This window comes from Typopeltis vanoorti, chromosome 23, assembly GCF_054136105.1.
Source record: "Typopeltis vanoorti isolate ZY-2024b chromosome 23, IOZ_Tvanoo_1.0, whole genome shotgun sequence".
NCBI lineage: Eukaryota > Metazoa > Arthropoda > Arachnida > Uropygi > Thelyphonidae > Typopeltis > Typopeltis vanoorti.
Genome location: NC_143571.1, coordinates 12,529,034 through 12,550,654, shown reverse-complemented (window position 1 = coordinate 12,550,654; position 21,621 = coordinate 12,529,034). Strand labels below are relative to the sequence as shown.

General features: G+C 36.2%; 1 protein-coding gene across 4 annotated transcripts in view; it reads left to right on the top strand.

The window, feature by feature from the left end:
- The window catches only part of LOC150093625 (uncharacterized), a 112,637-nt gene that overhangs the window by 75,313 nt on the left and 15,703 nt on the right, over positions 1-21,621 (top strand). For 3 of the 4 annotated variants that reach the window (XM_090412646.1, XM_090412645.1, XM_090412644.1), the window contains exons 4-6: positions 7,342-7,372; positions 7,631-7,661; positions 8,683-8,710. In XM_090412646.1, the coding sequence (XP_090268772.1) occupies positions 7,342-7,372; positions 7,631-7,661; positions 8,683-8,710 (90 nt within the window). The remainder of the gene's footprint in view (positions 1-7,341; positions 7,373-7,630; positions 7,662-8,682; positions 8,711-21,621) is intronic. The other variant, XM_090412647.1, reaches the window with a different exon arrangement.

Below are 21,621 nucleotides of genomic sequence, written 5' to 3'. Positions count from 1 at the left end.
TGAGGACAAAGTATGCAGTAATGAAAATTCTGAAACTGTGAAGATCTAATGCAGCTATATATATTGCTTTTCTACAAGATGCAATATTTTAAAGCATGTGAATTTCTAATTTTTAGAACTAAAATTTTGAAACAGACAGTGATGCAGGAATCCAGTGCATTCCTAAACTTTTATCAGAATAGCTTTACATGCATCAAATGAAGCATGCATTCATGACATCTTTTTTATTAGTTAATTTACTCTGCTTATCAGTGTGAACTTTTATTGTAATGATAGAAGACTTTCATTGCCCGAAAAGGCATAAAATATTGCATCAGATTAACATGTATCAGTCTGCTATTTCATCCACATCTTCTTGTGAATCAATTTGTGTCAGGTTGGCCGAGTGGTCTAAGGCGGTAGACTTAAGATCTTGTCCTCATAAGTGAGCATGGGTTCGAACCCCGTTCCTGACAGTTTTCTTTCCCTGGAGTCGCCCGAAATAATAATAATAATAATTGTGACTGGATGCTAGATAGAATTACAGTAATAATCTAAACTTATTTATTAGTGCTATTCCAGCAGCCAATAAATTCCTTGGAGATATAAATGAAATTATGTTGAGGACTAGTTTTCTCTGTGACTTTACTTGCTAACCAGGCTGATATTTGTCAGTTGCTTACTTTGATCAGCTGTTATATTTTATTATTATGTTACACTTCCATGGATTCATTGCAGGATGACACTTAATATCACACACAACCCCCATTTGGAATGAATTTGCTGGACGAAAGAACTTGTATTTGCCAATGGACTCCATTTTAATGGTTTTGGAGCTAGATGTTTGGAGAAAGTGTTGTTGGGTAAGAGTAGGTAGTGTAAAATCAGCAAAACTATACGTATCTGAGAATATGCAATCAAACATGTCTATACACTCCTGAGACAAATGAGTATCATCATGCAAGTATGATCATGAATGGATGGGTACAATTTCTCAGATAATGAAGCTGAATGAGTTAGTAATAACATTGTGCATAGGTATCTGTGTACCAATGGAGATGTTGAAATGTATGTACACAAATGCCTTCTTAACAGAAAATGATGCAGTTATAAGGAATGGAATGTAAGGGATATCTTAATTCTGTAAAGACTTTAGCTCAATAGACCTGTGTAACATGCTTGAAGCTTTTAAACATACAGGAATAGATGATATTTATATTAACATATTAATTGATACAATAAATTTAAATGGAAAAGAAAGAGAAATAGAAATAAAAAGAAGAGTCAGACAGGAAGACTATCTCACCAAAATTATTTGCTACAGCCTGTGAATAAGTTATGCAAAAATTGAACTAGGATAAAAAAGGACTGAATATTGATGGAGAATATTTAAGCAATCTACGATTTACTGTTGATATTATTCTAATAGCAACATGAACTAGAATGCATGATTATTGAATTAAATGATGTCTGGATATAGTCCTACAGATAAATATGGATAAAAAAAAATAATGTGTAGGAAATACTTCTTAACTAAAACAAATTGAAATAAATCAAAGACAGATTAACCTCCCTACTGGCCAATGTGGATGAAATAGTGACACCAAATTGCACTTCTTATCCATGTTATTCAATGGGTTTTAGAGCTTCATATCCAGATTTATCTCGATGTCTATCTATAGACCTCGTGGCCAGTTGGAGGGTTAAAGGAGTGAATTCATACAAATGTCTAGTACAAATTATTACAAACAACCATAAACTTGATAATGAAATTTCAAGTTTATGGTTGTTTGTAATGATATAGAATAACGGCAGGGTGGAAAGTTTTTAACCATTATAGAGAGAGATTATTATTATTATTATTATTGTACAGGCACCTCCATGGAGGCCAAAGAATCATCGGGGGAAACTCCAACTGTGCATATTGTCTATCATGCCTCTCCTTGAACCCATTGACAGACAAGCACTCACAACTGACTCTGGCAACCCATTCCACTCATTCACAACTCTGCAAACAAAACATCTAGTTCTCATACCCCTGCTAATCATACTTTTATTCAAATTCCAGGGATGACCACTTATGCTGGCCCCTCTAGCCAAGTGTTGAAACATTTCCCTTGCATCGATTCTATAAACCCTTCAAGCAACTCAAATATTTCTATCATATTCCCTTTTTCTCTTATCAACCAACTTTTGATCCACACACCCTCAATTACCATTACCATTCATCACTGAATTTTCTCCGCCACTTCCTCATTCCCAAAAAAACCAGGAGACCAGACCTGACTACATTAATCCAGATGTGGATGTATCAAGGCCTTATAAAGAGGAAAGGCATATACTGCCATGTTCATTGACTTAGCAAAGGCATTTGACAGGGTGCCACATGATAAGCTGATATTCAAGTTGCAGCACATGGGTCTGGATATCAGATTGGGCAACTGGATTCAGGATTGGCTGTCCGATAGGTATCAGAGAGTTGTGTATGTTGGAGCAATATCAAAGAGTCATAAGGTTAAAAATGGGGTCCCACAGGGCTCAGTTCTGGGACCTATATGGTTTAACCTTTATATCAATGACATTGTCTGTGGATTGCAAGGGGATATTCGGTTGTTTGCAGATGATGCGAAGCTGGGAAAGGTTATTAGTAATAATGCAGATGTGGTAGCCCTGCAAGAGGATTTGAATAAGCTAGATAGATTGGCAAATGAATGGGGGTGTCAGTTTAATGAAGCAAAATGTAAGGTCTTGGAGGTTTGGGAAACATTGATGGGATGCTGCATACTCTATGGGAGGAGTTATACTGGAGGAAGTAGGGGAAACAAGAGATCTGGGGTTGATGATTGATAGAAACCTGAAATTTAGGGGACATATTGCAAAGGTGGCGAAGGTAGCACAGAGGATTGCTGCAATAATGAGAAGGACACTGACCTGCAGAGATAATAGGGTTATCATTCTGTTGTATAAGACTGATCAGACCACACTTAGACTATTGTTCTCAGATTTGGTCCCCAAGATTTGAAGGGGATAAATTAACTGTGGAAAGGGTACAAAGGTGGGTGAGGATAACAAAGATAGTTTCAGGACTGTACAATGTTAGTTATGAGGATCGGCTGAGGGAATGTGTGACTGCAGAGTTTGGTGGATAGAAGAAGGAGAGGTAATATGATTGAGACTTTTAAACTGTTGTGAGGTGGTTACAGGGTTGACACTGGGGAGTTCTTTCGCTTGGTTGAACAGAGGGAAGGAGTGATGGCACGAGGCCATCCCTGGAAGTTACAAAAGGACACAGTGAGCAAGAGGGTGAGGAGTGCTTTTTTTTTTTTTTCATGGAGGGTGGTTGAACCATGGAATGCATTGCCTGATGGAGTGGTGAGAGTGAGAACAGTCAATGAGTTTAAGGAGTGGTATGATAGACTTTGTGTTTCATAGGAGAGGGGGGGGACCTCCCCTCAATGAGACTTGATAGCCTTTGTGTTTCTTAGGAAGAACCTCCCACGATGAGTCTTTTGACTCCATGGAGGCCTGAATAATAATAATAATAACACCTTATCTCTATTTGTTAGTATGTTCTTCAATAGCCAAGTAATTTTATGGACTTCCTAGCAATATGTGAGAGTTGTATGAGCACTGGGGACCAATTCCACCCAGCCACCAAATATTTGATATGACTGCTGAGCAGGCAGAGATGCTACCCTGACTATCCATACCTTATACCCCCAATTGAAATTAGGCATTCTTTAAGTTACCTTCTTCTTCTTATGATGCTATCTTCTATCAAAGATCAGCAACCATCTTGGCGAACAAGCTGCATTCTTGAGTTAATCGGAGCAGTTGTGCACTGCTCTTTCCTGTCCACGTCTTGATGTGGTCAAATCATGATATTCTTTTTATTCCTCTAGTTCCTTTGCCATCAATTCTTCCTACTAAAATAGTTTATAGAAGTTGTTATTTGCTGTTTCTCATCATGTGTCCAAGATATGATGTTTTTCGTTTCTTGATTATTTGTACAAGATCTTTAGCTTTGCCAATGGATTTTAAGACATCTTCATTGGTAATTTTTTCTGTCCATGATATCTTTAGCATTTTTCTGTATTGCCACATCTCAAAGGCTTCATTTTTCTTGATGGCTGTCGCCTTCAATGTCCATGCTTCAACTCCATAGAGCAGAATAGACCACACGTAGCATTTCAGCATTCGGCTTCTGACTTCCATGTTTAGGTCTTTATTGCAGAATAATGATCTCATTTTCGTGAAGGACTGCCGTGCAACTTTAATCCTTGTCTTTATATCTATTTCAGGATCCAACCTTTCATTAAGCAAACAACCAAGATATTCATATCTTGACACTTAATCGATATTTTTCCCATTGAGTGTCAGTTTCATTGATGACGTTGGATGTTTGCTGATGACCATGTATTTTGTCTTGTTGATGTTTATATTTATTCTCATTCTTTGGCTTTCTATGTATACTCTGTCAATGAGTTTTTCGAGATCCCTAATGTTATCTGTAATCAGCACGGTGTCATCTGCATATCGTTGGTTGTTAACAATCTTTCCATTTATTGTGATTCCCTCTGGACATTCTTCCAATGTCTTTTTAAAGATATTGATTATTAATTATTATTAATTAAAGATATTTACCTCTGCGTATGTGTTGAGCGCACGATCCTTGTCTCACTCCTCGTTGATGTTAATATCACTGGTGGTAATGTTGTCTAATTGAATGGTAGCTGACTGATTCCAATACAGATTTCTTATTAGTCTTATGTCTTGTTCGTCTAGCCCTATTTGTTGAAGGACTTCTATTAAGTTAGTGTTTCTGACTTTGTTGAATGCTTCTTCAAAATCTATGAAACACATAAAGACAGATTTCTGTTTTACTATGCATTTTTGTATCAATGTTTGAACACAGAAAAGAGCCTCTCTAGTACCAAAACCATTCCTAAAGCCAAATTGCTTTTCACTTAGAATTTCTTCACTTTTTCTATAAATACGATTCTGTATTACTTTCAAAAATATTTTTAATGTTTGGCTCATTAGACTAATAAGTCGAAAGTTGCCACATGAATTTGCTTTGGGATAGTGATAAATGCAAATTTGAGCCAATCTGATGGAAATTCATCACTTTCATATATTTTATTAAATAGTTTTTCAAGAAGCTTGATGTTATCTGGTTCTATTAATTTTAAAAATTCTGTGTGCACACCATCTGGTCCACTGGCTTTTCCTGTGTTTTACTTGATCTTATAGCATTCTCTATTTCACATTTCATAATTGCTAGTCCTTGAATGTTATCTTTTATATTTATAGGCTTCTGTCTACTATCATGGAAAAGTTCTGTTACATATTTTATCCAAATCTGTGCTTTATTCTCTTTTTCTAGAACTATTTTTCCACTTTTGTCTCTTAGAGACACTGTTTGCTTATTTCCGAGTTTTCCTCAAATTTCGTTGATTTTCTTATACAGATTGAAATTATCATGTTTCTTCTGAAGCAGTTCAATCTCAGTACATAAATTTTTCATCAATTTTCCTTGGCTTCTTTTATTTTTTTCTTGATGATGTTATGTGTTTCTGTATATCTGGCTAGGTCTTTGTTTTTGTACATTCTTCTGGTATCAATAAGAGAAAGAATCTCATTTGTCATCCATTCTTTGTTTTACATTATTCACATAACCCACTTCTTCGATACTTGTTGTTACGATGGTATTCTTTAAGCTATTCCAAAGAGATTCCACTCTTTTATTTTCTTCTATATTAATCTGTTGTAATCGCAAGTTAAGCTGTGTCTTGGCACTTTTATTTATCTTCGGGGTTTTTAGTTTTTCTACATCAATTTCCTTTTTCTTTTGTGATTTTTTAGCTGATTTTAATCTATGATGTATTTCTGCAACTATGGGATTGTGGTCTGATGAGATATCTGCTCCAGGATAAGTCTTTGCCCTCTTTATACTACTGTGGAATCTTTTATTTATCAGTATGTAATCAATTTGATTTCTGACAATGTTATGTTGGTTATCTTGAGGCGATTTCCAAGTGTACAGTCTTCTGGATGGAAGTTTAAACCAGGTATTTGCTATTGTTAGATCTTCTTCCTGACAGAACTGGACAAGGCAATCTCCTCTGTCATTTCTGGTGCCTAAGCCATGTTCTCCAACAATTTCTCCATCACCCCCTCTGCCCACCTTTGCATTGAAGTCACCCATTACTATGTTTATATCATGTTTCTTTGTTAGGTTTTTAATCTCTTTTAGGTGTTCATAAGACTCTTCAACATCTTCACTTTTGTCAGCTGTGGGTGCATAAGCTTGGATGATATTTATATTAACGGGGTTTCCTTTAAGTTGTAATAGCATTATCCTTTCAGAAAATGGGATCCAATTTATTACTGCTTTATTGATTTCTTCATCTACTGTTATAGCTACACCATGTTGATGTTTGCTCTCATCATTCCCAGAGTAATATATTGTCATATTATCTTGTTGACACTTTCCAGATCTTGGCCATCTTGTCTTGCAAATTTCCAAAATTCGTACACCCAGCCTCTTCATTTCTCTTGTGGCATTTCTTAATTTGCCAGTTTCATATAGAGTTCTGATATTTCAAGTTGCGATTTTAAAAGTGGACACCATTTTGAGCCCAGAGATTCTTCGCACCCCTGTCCCATTTAAGGGATGCTGAGAACTCGGGGCCAATTATAAGAGCTTGCTCGCCATGGTGGTTGTTCTGGAGATAAGGTAGAACAGTGGTTTTTCCATTTGCTTTCTGCTCCGCAGTATTACAGACGTACACAATATAATCATATTGCCATTTGCATATCTTTGATCACAAGCTTTTCTGTCATCATTGACTTCAACCGTGTATCAGTACTGAAAATGCTGCTTCCCACTGTCGGGGTCAGTGCGCCCAGCAGGTACTTATTTAATGGCGGCAATACTAGCGGTGTCGCCGATTTGTCGTTGGGCTTTGTGAGGTTTTAAGTGAGACAGAGTTGCCATTTCTGCTCCCCAATGCACTGATAGCTTAGCTGCTGTTAGTCCACAGCTGCTTATTCGCCAGTATTGCTTTGCTTATATCACAGGTAGCCTCCATATCTGACGGCTGTTTCCTGATTTGCCACCTGGGGACGCACCCAGTAGTAGTCGGCTCTGCCCCAGGGTAAGTTACCTAGTTTACCTTTATTCCTATGATATTTGAATGCTGTGATTTTATGCAGCTCAAATCAATTATTTATAATTGATGAGAATACTAGAAATTATTTAGAAAGATAAGAGTGTCCATTACTTGCTTAATAATTAAATTTTACACAAAATAATTTGTTTTTGAAATAATGTTTTCTCTTTTGTATTCACTCTTCTAGAGTCTACAAAATCCCATGAAGTCTTTCTCAGGTATTTATTAATCTCAATTGCAAATTTTTTTTAACAGAAGCCATTTGTTTCTGTGTTTTAGCAACTTGCATAAAGCTTTTTTTTTCCTGATTATCTGAATTTTCATGCTTTTATTTTTATCTCTAGTTTTTGATTATTGAAGGTTGAAATTTTAGTTTTTTTAGAACACATATCAAATGTGGTCTAAAATAGAAATTTTGAGCAATAAAAAATCTTACTATCAGAATTTAATATTTATTTGTTTGGGTTTATTAACAGATATCAGCATTTCTCACCGGAAATTGTTTGGGTAAGTTTCAAAATACAGTATTTCAATAATATTCACTGTTATTATTATAAAATGAATGCATTTAAATTTTAATTATCAATGTTATTTATGTGATTGCCTTCACTGATATATTGGAATAATTAGCAATGATGTTTTAATTAAATTAAAACCAGCTTAATTATTGGTTGTCCTTTTATCATTTCAGAAGCATATGATTCGTTGAGTTTAAAACCTGTAAATTACAATTCTTCACGAATTTATTGGGTTCATTGGTTGATAAATTAGCATTGTCTTTAATTTGAAATCACCTTCGGCATTACCTCTAAATAAGTGTTAAGCAATCTTGGATGCTTTATAACCAAGGAGTGGTTCATTCTTTTCTTGCTAAAAATGTTTTTCTTGGCATTATCTTTCAAAACAGGCCAGTTTCGTCTATGTTGAATATTTGACGATCATCGTACCCATTTTCTTCGATTATTTTCTTTAATTCTGCTGAATATCTGGCTGCAACATCTTTATCAGCACTTGCTGCTTCACCTGTTAATTTTACATTTTTCATTCTGAATCAAGATCTGAAATTTTCTAACCAGCCTTGGCTTGCAGAAAAGGTTGCAGTCATATCTTTATTTCTTTTAAGTGTAGAAAAAAGGCTTAATGCCTTGAGCTTAAGATTATTGCTGTCGACGGGAATATGCTTCTGATTACAATCTTCTACCCAAAGAAATTCTGGCTAGAAAATTGTAATCAGATGGAGTATCAACACTTGACAAGAGAGGAAAGAAATTTTCGTCTATCTAACCAAGCCATATACACTCAGGCAAATGCTTACAGACTCAGGCAGATTGCATGTTTTTTTTTTTTTTTTTTACAAAGAATTAATCTGTACAAACACATTTGACTGTAATTTTGTTAATATGTTAATACTACAATGCTAAACTTAATTTTCATCCATACATGCTGTATAATAATTCCTTTTTGACTCTTTATGTATTATTGTAATATATATAGAAGATACTGTATATACATATATTTTATCTTGCAGGGAACCAAAATTTTCTTTGAAAGGCGGTGTAAGTATTTAGATATTTGCCTAACTATTTACATAATCACATAATTTACATGGGATAAGTAATTACCTAAATTAAATTACTATTCTTATCTATGGTGTTATATAAAAGTATGATGGTATAAAAGTCTTACAGTGGCTGCACTGCATAGTTCAGAAGGTCTGGACAGAGGGACAAATTCCTGATGATTGAAGTAGAACTCTCATAGTACCCATATATAAAAAGGGAAATAAAACAGCATGGGAATTATAGAGGTATTTCCCTACTGAGTGTTCCTGGTAAGATTTATGCAAGTATATCTGAGAAATAGTTGAGAAGGATTGTGGAAGAGAAGGTTGGTGAAGAACAAGCTGGATTGAGGCCAAATAGAGGCTGTCAGGATCAGATTTTCAATTTACGATAAATAGTTGCGAAATCATGGGAAGATCTATATTTAAGTTTTGTCGATCTGGAAAACGTATATGACAAGGTGAAGGTTGGTCGATTGGTAGAGCCTCTGCTACTAATGACTCAGTTAAGTAAGCTTGAGCGCGGTTAGTAGTTGGAGGGGAGGGCAATCGTTCGATGCTGTTGGCACACTCTCCCTCGATGAGTCTTTGGACTCCCTGGAGGTGTCTAATAATAATAATAATAAAAGAGAGGAGCTGTTCAATACGCTACAGTTATATGTCGTCAATGGGGCATTATATCAAGCAATACTTAGTCTTGATTTGAGTTGTAAGTCAGCAGTTAGAATAGAAGGAAGTACAGGAAGATGGTTTAATGTTAAATCTGGTGTGAGACAAGGATATACATTATCTCCTCTGTTATTCATTATCTGTGTAAATCACATTATGAAGTAAAGTGGTATGAAACCTGATATCAAAATTGGAGATGTTAATGTCAACTCTTTGCTTTATGCGGATGATGTTATACTTCTAAATAAATCCTCTGCTACAAGTCTGCAAGATTCCCTGACTGAATTGAATAACTGTTGTAATAGATGTGGTATGAAGGTCAGCATTAAAAAGACAAAGACAGTGAAAATAGGCAGAAACATTGAAAATATCAACTGCATTTTGAAGAGAACTATAAAACAAGTAAAACATTTCAGCTACTTAGCACAATATTTAGTGAAGATAAATTAAATATGGAAATAGACAACAGAATCAACAAAGCTGGTATGGTAGGAAGTGAGTTGAATAAATTCATGTGGAATAAAAGAGAAATTAGATGGAACATTAAATTAGCTGTATACAAGGCAGTGTTCAAACCAGTTTTAACTTATGGATCTGAGAGCTTGGTCAGAAGTAAAACACTTGACTAAAAACTAGAGACTGCAGATATGAGAGTCTTGAGAAAGATTAGGAGCGTGAACAGATGTCATCAATGGCGATATCATCGAAAACAAAGATATTCGGAAGGAACTTGACATTGTCTGTATCCAGGAATGCATTAGCAGAGCTAATCTCAGGTGGTATGGTCACTTAAACAGAATGGGTGAGGAAAGATTAGCAAAACAAGTGTTCTCTGCCAGGTCAGCAGGAAAACAACCCAGAGGAACACCAAGATATAGGTGGATTGATATGGTACAAACTGCCTTAGACGATAGAAATATAAGATCTGATAATTATTATTACCCCAAGACCTCATGGAATCAAAGCCTCATCTGGGAGGTCCTTTTATCACTCACACATCTCATCATACCATGTCTTAAACACACTCAAACTCCTTGCAGACACCACACCTTCAGGCAAGGTATTCTAATCATTCACAACTCTGCACGAAAAACACCTGCCTCTCACTCTCCTACTCACACGCTCTTTATACATTTTCCAGTGATGACCTCTGGTTCTCCCCTGATCTCCCACTATTCTCTGTAGAACTCTCCACCATTGATCCTATAACAACCCCTTACCAACTTGTAGGTCTCTATCATATCTCCCCTCTTCCTGCTGTTCACCAGACTCTGCAAATTACATCTTCTCAATCTTTCCTCATACTCGACATTCCAGAGGTCAGAAACTACCTTAGTCAGTTGTCTTTGGAACCTTTCCAACATCTCTTCATCCTTCTGAAAACCCGGTGACCAAATCTGGGCACAATAGTCCATGTGTGGCCTAATCAAAGCCTTATACAACGAAACAAGAATCCCTACTTCTACAGGTCAGTGTCCTCCGCATCATTCCCAGAAGCTTTTGTGTTGTCTTCACAATTTTGGTGATGTGTCCCCTAAATTTTAGATCCTTATCCACTAATCCCTCTAGATCTCTTATTTCTTGTACCTCCAACAATATATTCTCACCAAGCATAAATTCTGCATCCCATCTTTGTTTTCCAAATTTTAAAACCTTACATTTTGCAATATTGAACTCACATCCCCCATTTCTGTGCCCAGTCACTCAATTTATTCAAGTCTTCTTGTAAGGCCACAACATCTTCACTACTCTTTATGGTTCGTCCCAACTTTGCATCATCTGCAAACAACTGACTATCTCCATGTGGTAGTCTTGACAAGTAACAGACTGATTTGGAGGAAAATTGTAGATAGGAAGTTAGTAATGGTGTAAATTTTTCATGTAGTACTATTATATCCTGTACATCCCTTGAGGATGCATGGCAGGAATTTGATAATGATGATACATTAAAAATGCGCGTATTAAAAAAAAAATGGTGCATGTGCTACAGAGGGTTCAAAACATGCCTCTAGACTCTTTCACCCTTTAACTGCTACGGTTGAGTTAACCTGAGTGTGGAAAAAAATGGTGCCCTCAAGTGTCCTCCGCATCATTCCCAGAAGCTTTTGTGTTGTCCCTTGCAGATTATGCAAATTTTATAAAACACTATTATTGCCATTTTTGTGAATGAATAAGTGCATATGAAGCTGTCCGGACTTCTTACTTGTAAGAATTTTAATTGATTTTATTTATAAATTTTTTTGCAAAATTAATTCAGCAGATGGGACAATGTCAGTAGAATATAAAATCAGCAGTTAAAGGATTAACAGGTGGCCATGGATGCCACCTATTCTGTTATTCAGAAAATGAGAAGAAATGATTAAAGGAAATTTCTTGCTATTGCAGATTTTTACCGTTGACGATGGAAATGTATGCCTGTAAGAGCTTACATCGCAAAGAATAATCCTCAATCCCAGCTTAAAGCATCAAAATATTGCATCATTTAGGAGGAAATGCTGCTGGCAATTTGTGCATTGATCAGAAAATCCAAGAAGCTTAAAAGGAATTAATAAAGATACACCTCCAGTAATATGGAAAACTAATAAGGAGGCTTGGCTCGTGGGTTTCCTGTTTGAAGAATGGCTTATGCATCACTTTGTTCCTGAAGTGAAACATTATTGTGATAAAAATCAAATAGTGCTTTTGATAATTGACAGTGCTCCTAGCCATTACTCATCGATAGCTTGCGCTAATGTAAAAATAGTCTTTTTACCTCCAAATATAACTTCCCTTTTACAATCAATGGATCAGAGAGTGATTGAAACATTTAAAGCACATTATCATTATTATTATTATGGGTAGCTCCAAGGAGTTCTTAGATTCACTGAGGGAGGCCCAACATCATGTCAAGAACAACTATTCAACATTTACACAGTATCTATCATACTTCACCATGAACTCATTTACAGTCATGGCACCCACAACAGACTCCGGCAGCTTATTCCACTCATTTACCACTCTCCAAGTAAAAAAACCTAGCTCTAACACCCTTGCTAACCACACATTTACCAAGCTTCCATGGATGGCCCCTAGTCCTCCCACTACCAGTCCTATTCTCAAAAATATCTCTTGAATTAATTTTATAGAAACCCTTCAGTAATTTGAATGTCTCAATCATATCACCCCTTTTCCACCTATCAACCAATTTCTTTATTCCACAAATCTTCAACATGTTCTCATAAGGTTCATTGTCTAGATAGGCTCTTATCAAGGCTCAATACAGAGGAACAATAACCTGTTTGTCTCTGCTCGTTAAAGTGTTTTTCAGCAACCAAGGGATTTGATGAGCTGGTTTTGCCACTTTTGTGATGTGTCCCCTAAACTTCAACTCCCTATCCACCAACACTCCCAAATCCCTGGCCTCGTCAATCCTGGATTACAGTTCCACCAATGTGATATACTGCTGCTAATCTTTTCATCCCAAAATGCAAAACCTTACATATCCATTCTTCTTAGCCCAGTCCTCCAAACAATCCAAATCATCCTGTAAAATTTTGACATCCTGAGCATTCACTATTACTCTACCTAACTTTGCATCATCCACAAACAGATGCACAGTTCCTTTCCTATATTGTTAATGAACAAATCAAACAATGATGAATGATATAATCACGTAACCACAAGAAAGATTTATTTAACCAAATATTTCAGTCTGAAAATAGCAGACCATCTTCATTGGTATTACAAGAACAGTTTAAAAAATACAAGCTAGAATACTAATAATAGATCGTTAAAACTAGAACACGCCACGTGATGTTATATCACTAAGTATGAAACGGAATATTTTGAAGTAGAAACATGATTGAATTTGCTATTTAAAACAAAAAATTAATGAGTAATCTTGATTAAACTTTCCCAGATTTTTGATATAGATATACAGTCATTACGTTTCAGGTTGGGGCGATGGAGCAAGGCCTCCATGTTTTCCTTGAACAAACGTTCAAACCTATAACGGGATCTATGTAAGAGGCGAGTCCTGGACCAAAAGATGCTGTGGTTAGTTTCAATCCCGTGTTGAGCCAATCCAGACTTTTCAGGTTTGTTGTGAAGAATGGAGGATTGATGTTCTTGGATTCTTTTTTCAAGAGAACGGCCAGTCTGTCCAAAATAAGAAAGATCACATTTGCACAGAATTTGATAAACTCGAGGAAGAGATAAAATTGAGCGTTTGTCTTTAGGAGAAGGAAAATGAGAAGACAATTTGTTAATAGGTGAATACGTAGTTGTTAAATCATATTTCTTTAAAATTCTTGTGATAGGTTCTGAAATACCGGAGATATAAGGAATAGGCACTCGACGTATTGAAACTTTCTTGTTTTGTGGAGGATTATAGCAATTGAGAAGACGTTGAGTACTTTTTTCAGAAAAGCCATTGAATTTCATGCGTTGTTGGATAGTAGAAAGTTCTTTTTGTGGATAATCAAAAGTAGAACAATTAATTTTGGCTCTTCTGATGAGGCATTTTATAATTCCTGTTTTTTGATGATGATGGGCTGATTCTTTAAGAATATAACAACCTGTGAATGTTGGTTTCCTGTATACTGTAGTTATAAGAATATTTGAAGGTGACCAGATGAGGAGAACATCTAAAAAAGATAACCGGTTGTTTTCTTCTAATTCCATAGTAAACTCTATGCGATGATGCAAGGAATTAATACTGTTTAAAAAAGAAGGTAAAGCGTTTTTGCTGTGAGGCCAAATAGTAAAGATGTCATCTATATATATCTTACTCAAAAAGATGGTTGAGGGAAAATATATGCGAAGAGGACTTTATCTAAATGTTCTAAATAAAAGTTGGCTAAAGCTGGAGAAAGAGGACTTCCCATGGCCGTTCCTTCTACTTGGCTGTAAAATTTTTTTTGACATACGAAATATCCAGAATGTATTACGAAATCGAATAGTTTTATAATATCTTGAGGAAAGATGTCAGCAAGTAATTTTGAAGTTTCCTTGAGAGGTACATTGGTATATAAAGATTCTATATCAAAGCTAACCATAAGATCTGTAGGTTGTAATGAGACATTTTTTAATTTTTCTAAGAAATCTGAGGAGTTTTTTAAAAAAGAATTAGTTGCCAATGTAAGATTTCAATAATTTAGCTAGATATTTGGCTATATGGTAAGTAGGAGAATCAATACAATCTACTATTGGATGAAGAGGATAGTCAATCTTATGGATTTTTGGAAGGCCATAAAATCTAGGAGGTCTTGCAAAATGAGTTTTAAGTCTTTCAATTGTGTCTTTATCCAAACTGATGACTTCATCTAAGAGAGAATTTAATTTCTTTAGTTGTCTGTTGGTTGGATTATAATCAATTTCTTGATATGTGGCATGATCTCGAAGCAAAAGAGAAAGTTTTCTTCTGTAATTTGCTGAGTCCATAACTACTGTTGCTTTTCCCTTGTCAGCTTTAGTGATAATGAGGTGATTATTTTTTCTCAAGGACTGTAAAGATTTCATTTCAGAAGGAGATATGTTGGGATGAGGAAGTTTGGCCTTAAGTCGAGACGAAGCGACTTCTAGGCGAAGAGCATTAACTTTATCACTGGTTAGATGATTAAGATTCCTTTCAATCTCAACTAGGAAATCTAGATATGGTATCTAGATTTCCTAGTTATGGAAATCTAGATATGGTATGTCGTCTTGTCCTTTTGACAGGATGAGGGTTTTGCTTTCAGTCAAAGGACGTCCGGATATATTTACAATCCAATTATCTGGAGTTATGAATGGCTTGGATTGTCTAGACGAAAGAGCTTCATATTTACAGTTAAGATGTTGACGTAGTTTATTATAAGCACGTTGAGTGGAACGTTTAGCCACATTTAGAACTATGTGAGAAAGATGTGGATCCAAATTTGTGGATATATAGGTGCACAGATCAGAAATCTGATGACTGTGAATAGCAAGGTCACGTTTAGCAGCTTTAAGTTGATTACGGATTAGAGATAAACTAGTGTTCCAGTAAATATTATGAGCTCCAGGAGATTTTATTGTTTCTTTAATCTTAGCGAAATTGGGAATAATCTTGTTGTCGCAGCACTTTTTTAAGAAATTAATCTTTGCTCGTAACCTACCTTGCATAACTGAAAGTTTTCCTAATTTACCAGTTATTTTGGTAGCATTTTCCCCATGAAGGATAAGAACTTGTTGTTTAAAGGATACTTGTGACATAAGACTGAATGATATAATCACATAACCACAAGAAAGATATTTATTTAACCAAATATATCGGTCTGGAAATAGCAGACCATCTTCAGTGGTATTACAAGACCAGTTTAAAAAATACAAGCTAGAATACTAACAATAGATCATTAAAATTAGAACACACTGCGTGATGTTATATCACTAAGTATGAAACGGAATATTTTGAAGTAGAAACATGATTGAATTTGCTATTTAAAAAAAATAATAATAATTAATTAATGAGTAATCTTGATTAGACTTTCCCAGATTTTTTATATAGATATACAGTCATTACGATTCATGAATCGTAATGACTCATGACCGCTAGTCACAGGCCATCTTTTGGACTCTACTCTTGAATAAACCACTCTCTGATATCTCTTCATCAACCACCCTCCTATCCATTCTCATATGCTGCAGTTTACTGATTAGAATTCCATGTGGTATCCTATCAAAGGCTTTACCAAGGTCCAGTAGAATCACTGTAAACCCGTTACCCTTATCCAGTTCAGCCGTCACTGTTATAGAACGTGAGCAAGTTACTGAGTCATGATCTACCCTTCACGAAACCATGCTGTCCCCCACACAGTATCCCATTTTCATCTATCCAATCTTGTATTTTCCTCTTGACTATTTTCTAGAAGACCTTGACAACAATTCCTGATTGGCTGGTAATTTTCAACAGCAGTCTTGGAACCTCCTTTATGCAGTGGAACTATTTTCCCCTCTTTCCACCCCCCTTTGACCATTTTGTTTGAGTCTCGGGTCTGGGACTAACCCAGATCCGAGACTCAAACAAAGTGGTCAAAGGCACTGACAATTCTTTAGCTGCTTCTCGTACGACACGAGCTGGTATACCATCCAATCCTGCAGATGAATTTGCATTGAGGTTTTGTAATAGACTTCACCTCCACTTCATTCACCTCAATTCCTGTATAAGCTGTTGCTTCTTCCATTTCTGCAATGTCACCACCTGGATGATATACTCTGGCAAAGTGCTCACTCAGCAATTCTACTATATCAACTGATTCGGTTACCTCCCTACCATCAGCATCCTTTAAAATCAATCTGCCGTATACATTTTTTTCTTTTACTTGCAACATATTGAAAAAACTGTTTGGGATTCTCTTTAGCCTGCATGGCTAATGTTCTTTCATAATCTGCTTTTGCTTTTCTTACCACACTTGTTACCCTTCTGGCCTGGGCTTTATACCGTTCATGTGCCTGCAGGTCACCTTTCTCCTTAAATTCTCTCCACAGTTGTTTCTTTTTTTCCAGCTCAAGCTTCATCCATTTAATCCCTACTTGATTTGTTATTCGGACTCTAGGTATACAGTCAGCCACTGCCTCCTGCAAACACTTCTTAACTGCCTCCCATGCACTATCAACATCCAGCCCTTGCAGTTTTACATGCCATGGCTCTGAACCAATCAAACTCCTAAGCTTGTCATACTTACCAACCCGATAATTCCACATGTACCCTGTCTTAATTGTGAATTCCACGCCTTTAGCCACCTCCCAAGTCAAGACCCTATGATCACTCTCACCAGTTGTTGGCAATGTGGTCATATTTGTTACAGCCAAATCCTCAGATGCAATTACTAGGTCACGCACTCTCTGACCCCTAGTATTTTCCATTACATGCTGTCGCAGATAGTTATCCCTTAATAACTGCATAAAATCCAATTCCTTCCTCCCATGTGTCCTCTCTCCAATCAATGCTACCATAGTTGAAATCTCCCATAATAAATATCCTCCTTCTACTCATTTCTTCTATTTGCTTATGCATACTATCTCCACCATCTTTTTCATCACTTCGTCTATAGCAGCACCCAATTGTATATTTTGTTCTGTAGCCTCAATCTCACATCAGATGGCCTCAAATGTGCTCTTTTCTCTATCCTGCAATTCAACTTCTATTCTCCTTGGCTGCAGCTCATCAGCTATCATCAATAATACTCCTCTCCCCATTTTATTCTCCCTGTCATTCCTGAACACACTATACCCCTCACATTCAATCCCAATAGCTATATCATCTTCAGTCAGCTATGTTTCACTAATGCCAATAACCTGTGGTCTGGAAGTGCCAACCAATCCCAAAAATTCTCCTTTCTTGTTCCTAATACTCCTAGCATTAGTATACATAATTGCAGACCTCTGTTAGCCCCATCCATACCTTGATGCCTTATAGTAACTATCCCATTCTGATTTGTTGTCCTTCTTATTCGCTCGGGCATATTATACTCATTCATACACTGAACTACCTCCCAAAGGTCCGCCCCCCCCTTAATAAATCTAGTTTCCCTGATTCTGCACATCCACTTCATTCAACAACACTTTTTCAAGTCTCCTTACACTGAATCCATTCAAATGCAAACCATCCATCTTATATAGATCCTTTCTCCTATCGAACTCACTCCACACGTCCACAAATTCCACACCACTCATCCTGAATAACCCACGCATAAAGTCATTTGCAATTATGGCCCTCCTTCTAAACTCTTCACTGTCATACCCTGGAAAAAAGACTAATCATCTTAACTCTCTCACTCTTCTCTTTTGCTACCTCAAACAATTCCTTCAGGTCCTCTATCATTTCCACTTTATCTCCTTTCAAATCATTCATACCTGCCACGACTATCATTTCTTTCACCCTTTGCTTTTGCTCCCTAATAGACTCACTTACTTACTTATGGTCACACCAGGTTGGTACGATTTTTGTCAAATTCTCTACTATCACACCTCGTACTAACGAATCTCCATACAGCACTCGCTCCTTCATTTTGTTTACATTCACAATCATACTCTTATTTTTCCTATCATACTTTTTTTTTATTGGCTGGTACACTCGATAGACATTTGTGCATATGCTCCAGCTGTTGCTTTGCCCTATGTATTGCTCCGCTCAACCGCACGATCTCACTCATTGCATCAATCTCATATTTTTTATTATCTTTTAAACCATTAATTTGCTCTGTATTAATACCTTCATCTCAAAGAGACTTTTGAAATGTTAATAGAAGCAATGATAAGGATGGGAACTTTTCTATCAAAGAGTTTTTGGAAGGGAGTCAACATTTTAGATGCAATTCGGGTAACTCAGAGCACCTGGCATAAAGTTTGTCCTCATTTAATGATAATTTCAAAGGTGTTGGAAGCCCACTGAAGATTGAATTCTGAAACTTGAGCAATCTCAGGTATGGCTAACCAGTTGCAAATGAAAGTTTTGTAATGTGATGTTAATGAGCTGCTTCAATCTCACACTACGCAGCTCTCACCTAATGATCTCATTGAATTAGAGGAACAAGAAAGGGGCAAAGAAGATAACGAATATGAAGCTCCAACTCAGTTTTTCACTTTAAAAGGCCTAGAAGAAGCATTTAGACAGAGACTGTGGGCATTGAAGTACATGAACACATCTGTGGCACTGGATGGTATGTCAGCACATACAAGAATATGCAAGTGAAATGGCAGTGCCTCTGACAACTTTGTTTCATTTAAGCTGGCAACGTTTCATGGGATTGGAAAGAGGGTAAGATAGTTCAGTTACATAAAGGTATAGCTCAAATACAGGCAGCCCTCGGTTTACAGCGGTTTAATTTACGCTGATTCACAATAATGCCAGTTGCCTATGCATGCTTTCTTACTCTAGTGCGGTTGACTGAGAAACTACGCTTGCAGGCACTATAGTGTTTGAGTGTTTACCGAACTACTACGACGTATACGTATCAAACCTAGTTTTAATGTTGAATCTACCTAATTGTTCTATTTAATTTTTTTTTACATACATACGTATTTAAATTGATAAAGTACGTAATTACATACAGTGTCTAATAAAAGAAGTGCAGAAAAGAACTTGGTGTAAAGAAGGCGCGACAATCAATCACACTTGAAAAGAAGATGGAGATGATTTGAAGAATGGAAGATGGGCAGACACGTGCTAATGTCTATAGAAGTATGAATTTACCTCCATCGACTGTTACTACAATTATGAAAAATGCAGATAGAATAGAACAGTCTGCGCAACAATCTACGGCAGCACTAAATGCAAAACGTGTACGTTATAGCAGGGGTAAACTTCATGAAAAAATGGAAAAATTATTATCATTATAGGTGGATGACTTGAATCAGATAAACATTCCTCTGACGCAGGCTGTTATAATTGAGAAAGTAAAAACAATTTTTGAGGATTCTAAAAAGACAGATGGAGGCGAAGAAACATTTTTAGGAAGCAAAGGTTGGTTTATGAGATTTAAGTCTCGAATTAAGTGCCACAGTGTCAAATTATGTGGTGAGGTGGCAAGTGCAGATGTTGCAGCAGTGGCTGCTTTTCCTAAAGAATTTCAAGACTGTAGAACAAGGAAATTATCCTCCTGATCTCATTTTTAATGTTGATGAGACTGGGCTCTACTGGAAAAAATTGCCATCACACACCTTCATTTCCTGTGAAGAACGTTCCGCTCCAGGTTTTAAAGCTGCAAAAGATAGACACACTTTTGTTGGGTGCAAGTGTCTCCGGAACTTTGAAGCTTAAACCAATGTTGGTGTATTATTCACAGACACCACGCGCCTTCAAGGGTCTAAAAGTGGCTGCTGCCAGTCTATTGTAAATGGAACAAGAAAGCTTGTGTTACACAAGACGTTTTTATAGATTGGAACACAAATTATTTTTTGTCCTATCGTGCTTCGCTTTTGTAAAGAAAATGATTTGCCAGCCAAGGCATTACTTCTCTTGGATAATGCCCCTGGACATCCTCAAAACTTGCTGAAGTAAAAACGCCTTTGGATGTCAAGGGTGTTTATATGTCCCCAAATACAACATCGCTTTTTCACCCGATGGATCAGGGGATTATATCAATCTTCAAAGCCTATTACCTCCGTATAACATTTATGGAAATGGTAAGAGTCTTGGACACTTCAGGTAAAACTATTAAAGACTATTTGCAGTCATTCGATATTTTGAAGGGCATTAACAACATCGAGGCAGCTTGGAACGAAGTGTTTAAAAGGAGCATGGCGAAAACCTCTTCCAGCATTTATGCATGACTTCGAGGAATTAGAGCAAGAGGAAAATGTTATTGAAGATGTTACCAAGCTTGTGTAAGAGGTGGGATTGTATGATATTACAGCTGAAGATGTGACAGAAGTCTTAGAGAGCCATGATAAACTGCTTTCCAATGAAGACTTAAAAGAATTAGCCAAACATTAAGTCAACATCCAAAGGAGGAGAAAGAAAACGAAGAAGGTCCTCTGAGAGATTTGAAAACGGCCGATTTACAGCATATCCTTGCAAGCATAGAGACATTGACATTGGCTGATGAACTCTGCGAAATGGACCACGATTGGGAACAGGGTGTGAATGTAAAAAGGAGTGTAATCGTATCTATCCGACCTTACACTGAATTCCTTAAAGAAAGAAAAAGAAAATCTAGGCAGTTAACACTGGATACTTTAAAAAAAAAAAAAAAAATGCAGGTGATACGAAACCAGGAACTTCAACATAGAAATATGCAATATCTTTTCAAAGTTTCATATTTTTTTATATAATTTTGTTTTATTTTCGTTATTAATAATTTTATTTTAACAAATATATATGTATGTATTATCAAAGCTTTAAATATAATAATGTTACACTTCATGTGCATATTTTTTGACTGCGCGAAACATAACTTCATATCTCCCATTAAAATTGGGTTCGTTTTACACCCGTTTTTTTTTTCAGGAACGGAACTGAGGCGTAAACTGAGGGCTGCCTGTATCTACTTTGTAAATAATACTAGGTATTATTTCTCAGAAATTTCCATGATATGCCTCTAAGTAAATACTATTAAAATGTCAAAATAATAATCTGAATTACTACTACATTTGCTTTTGGTTTGATTTTGCTTTTATATATATATATATATATATATATATATATATATATGTAGAAAGTATTTTTACCTTGGGTATAAATATGTTAAAGATACCAAGCAATTTTAAACCTGGTTTTACTCCATTTCCCAAGTAAGCAAA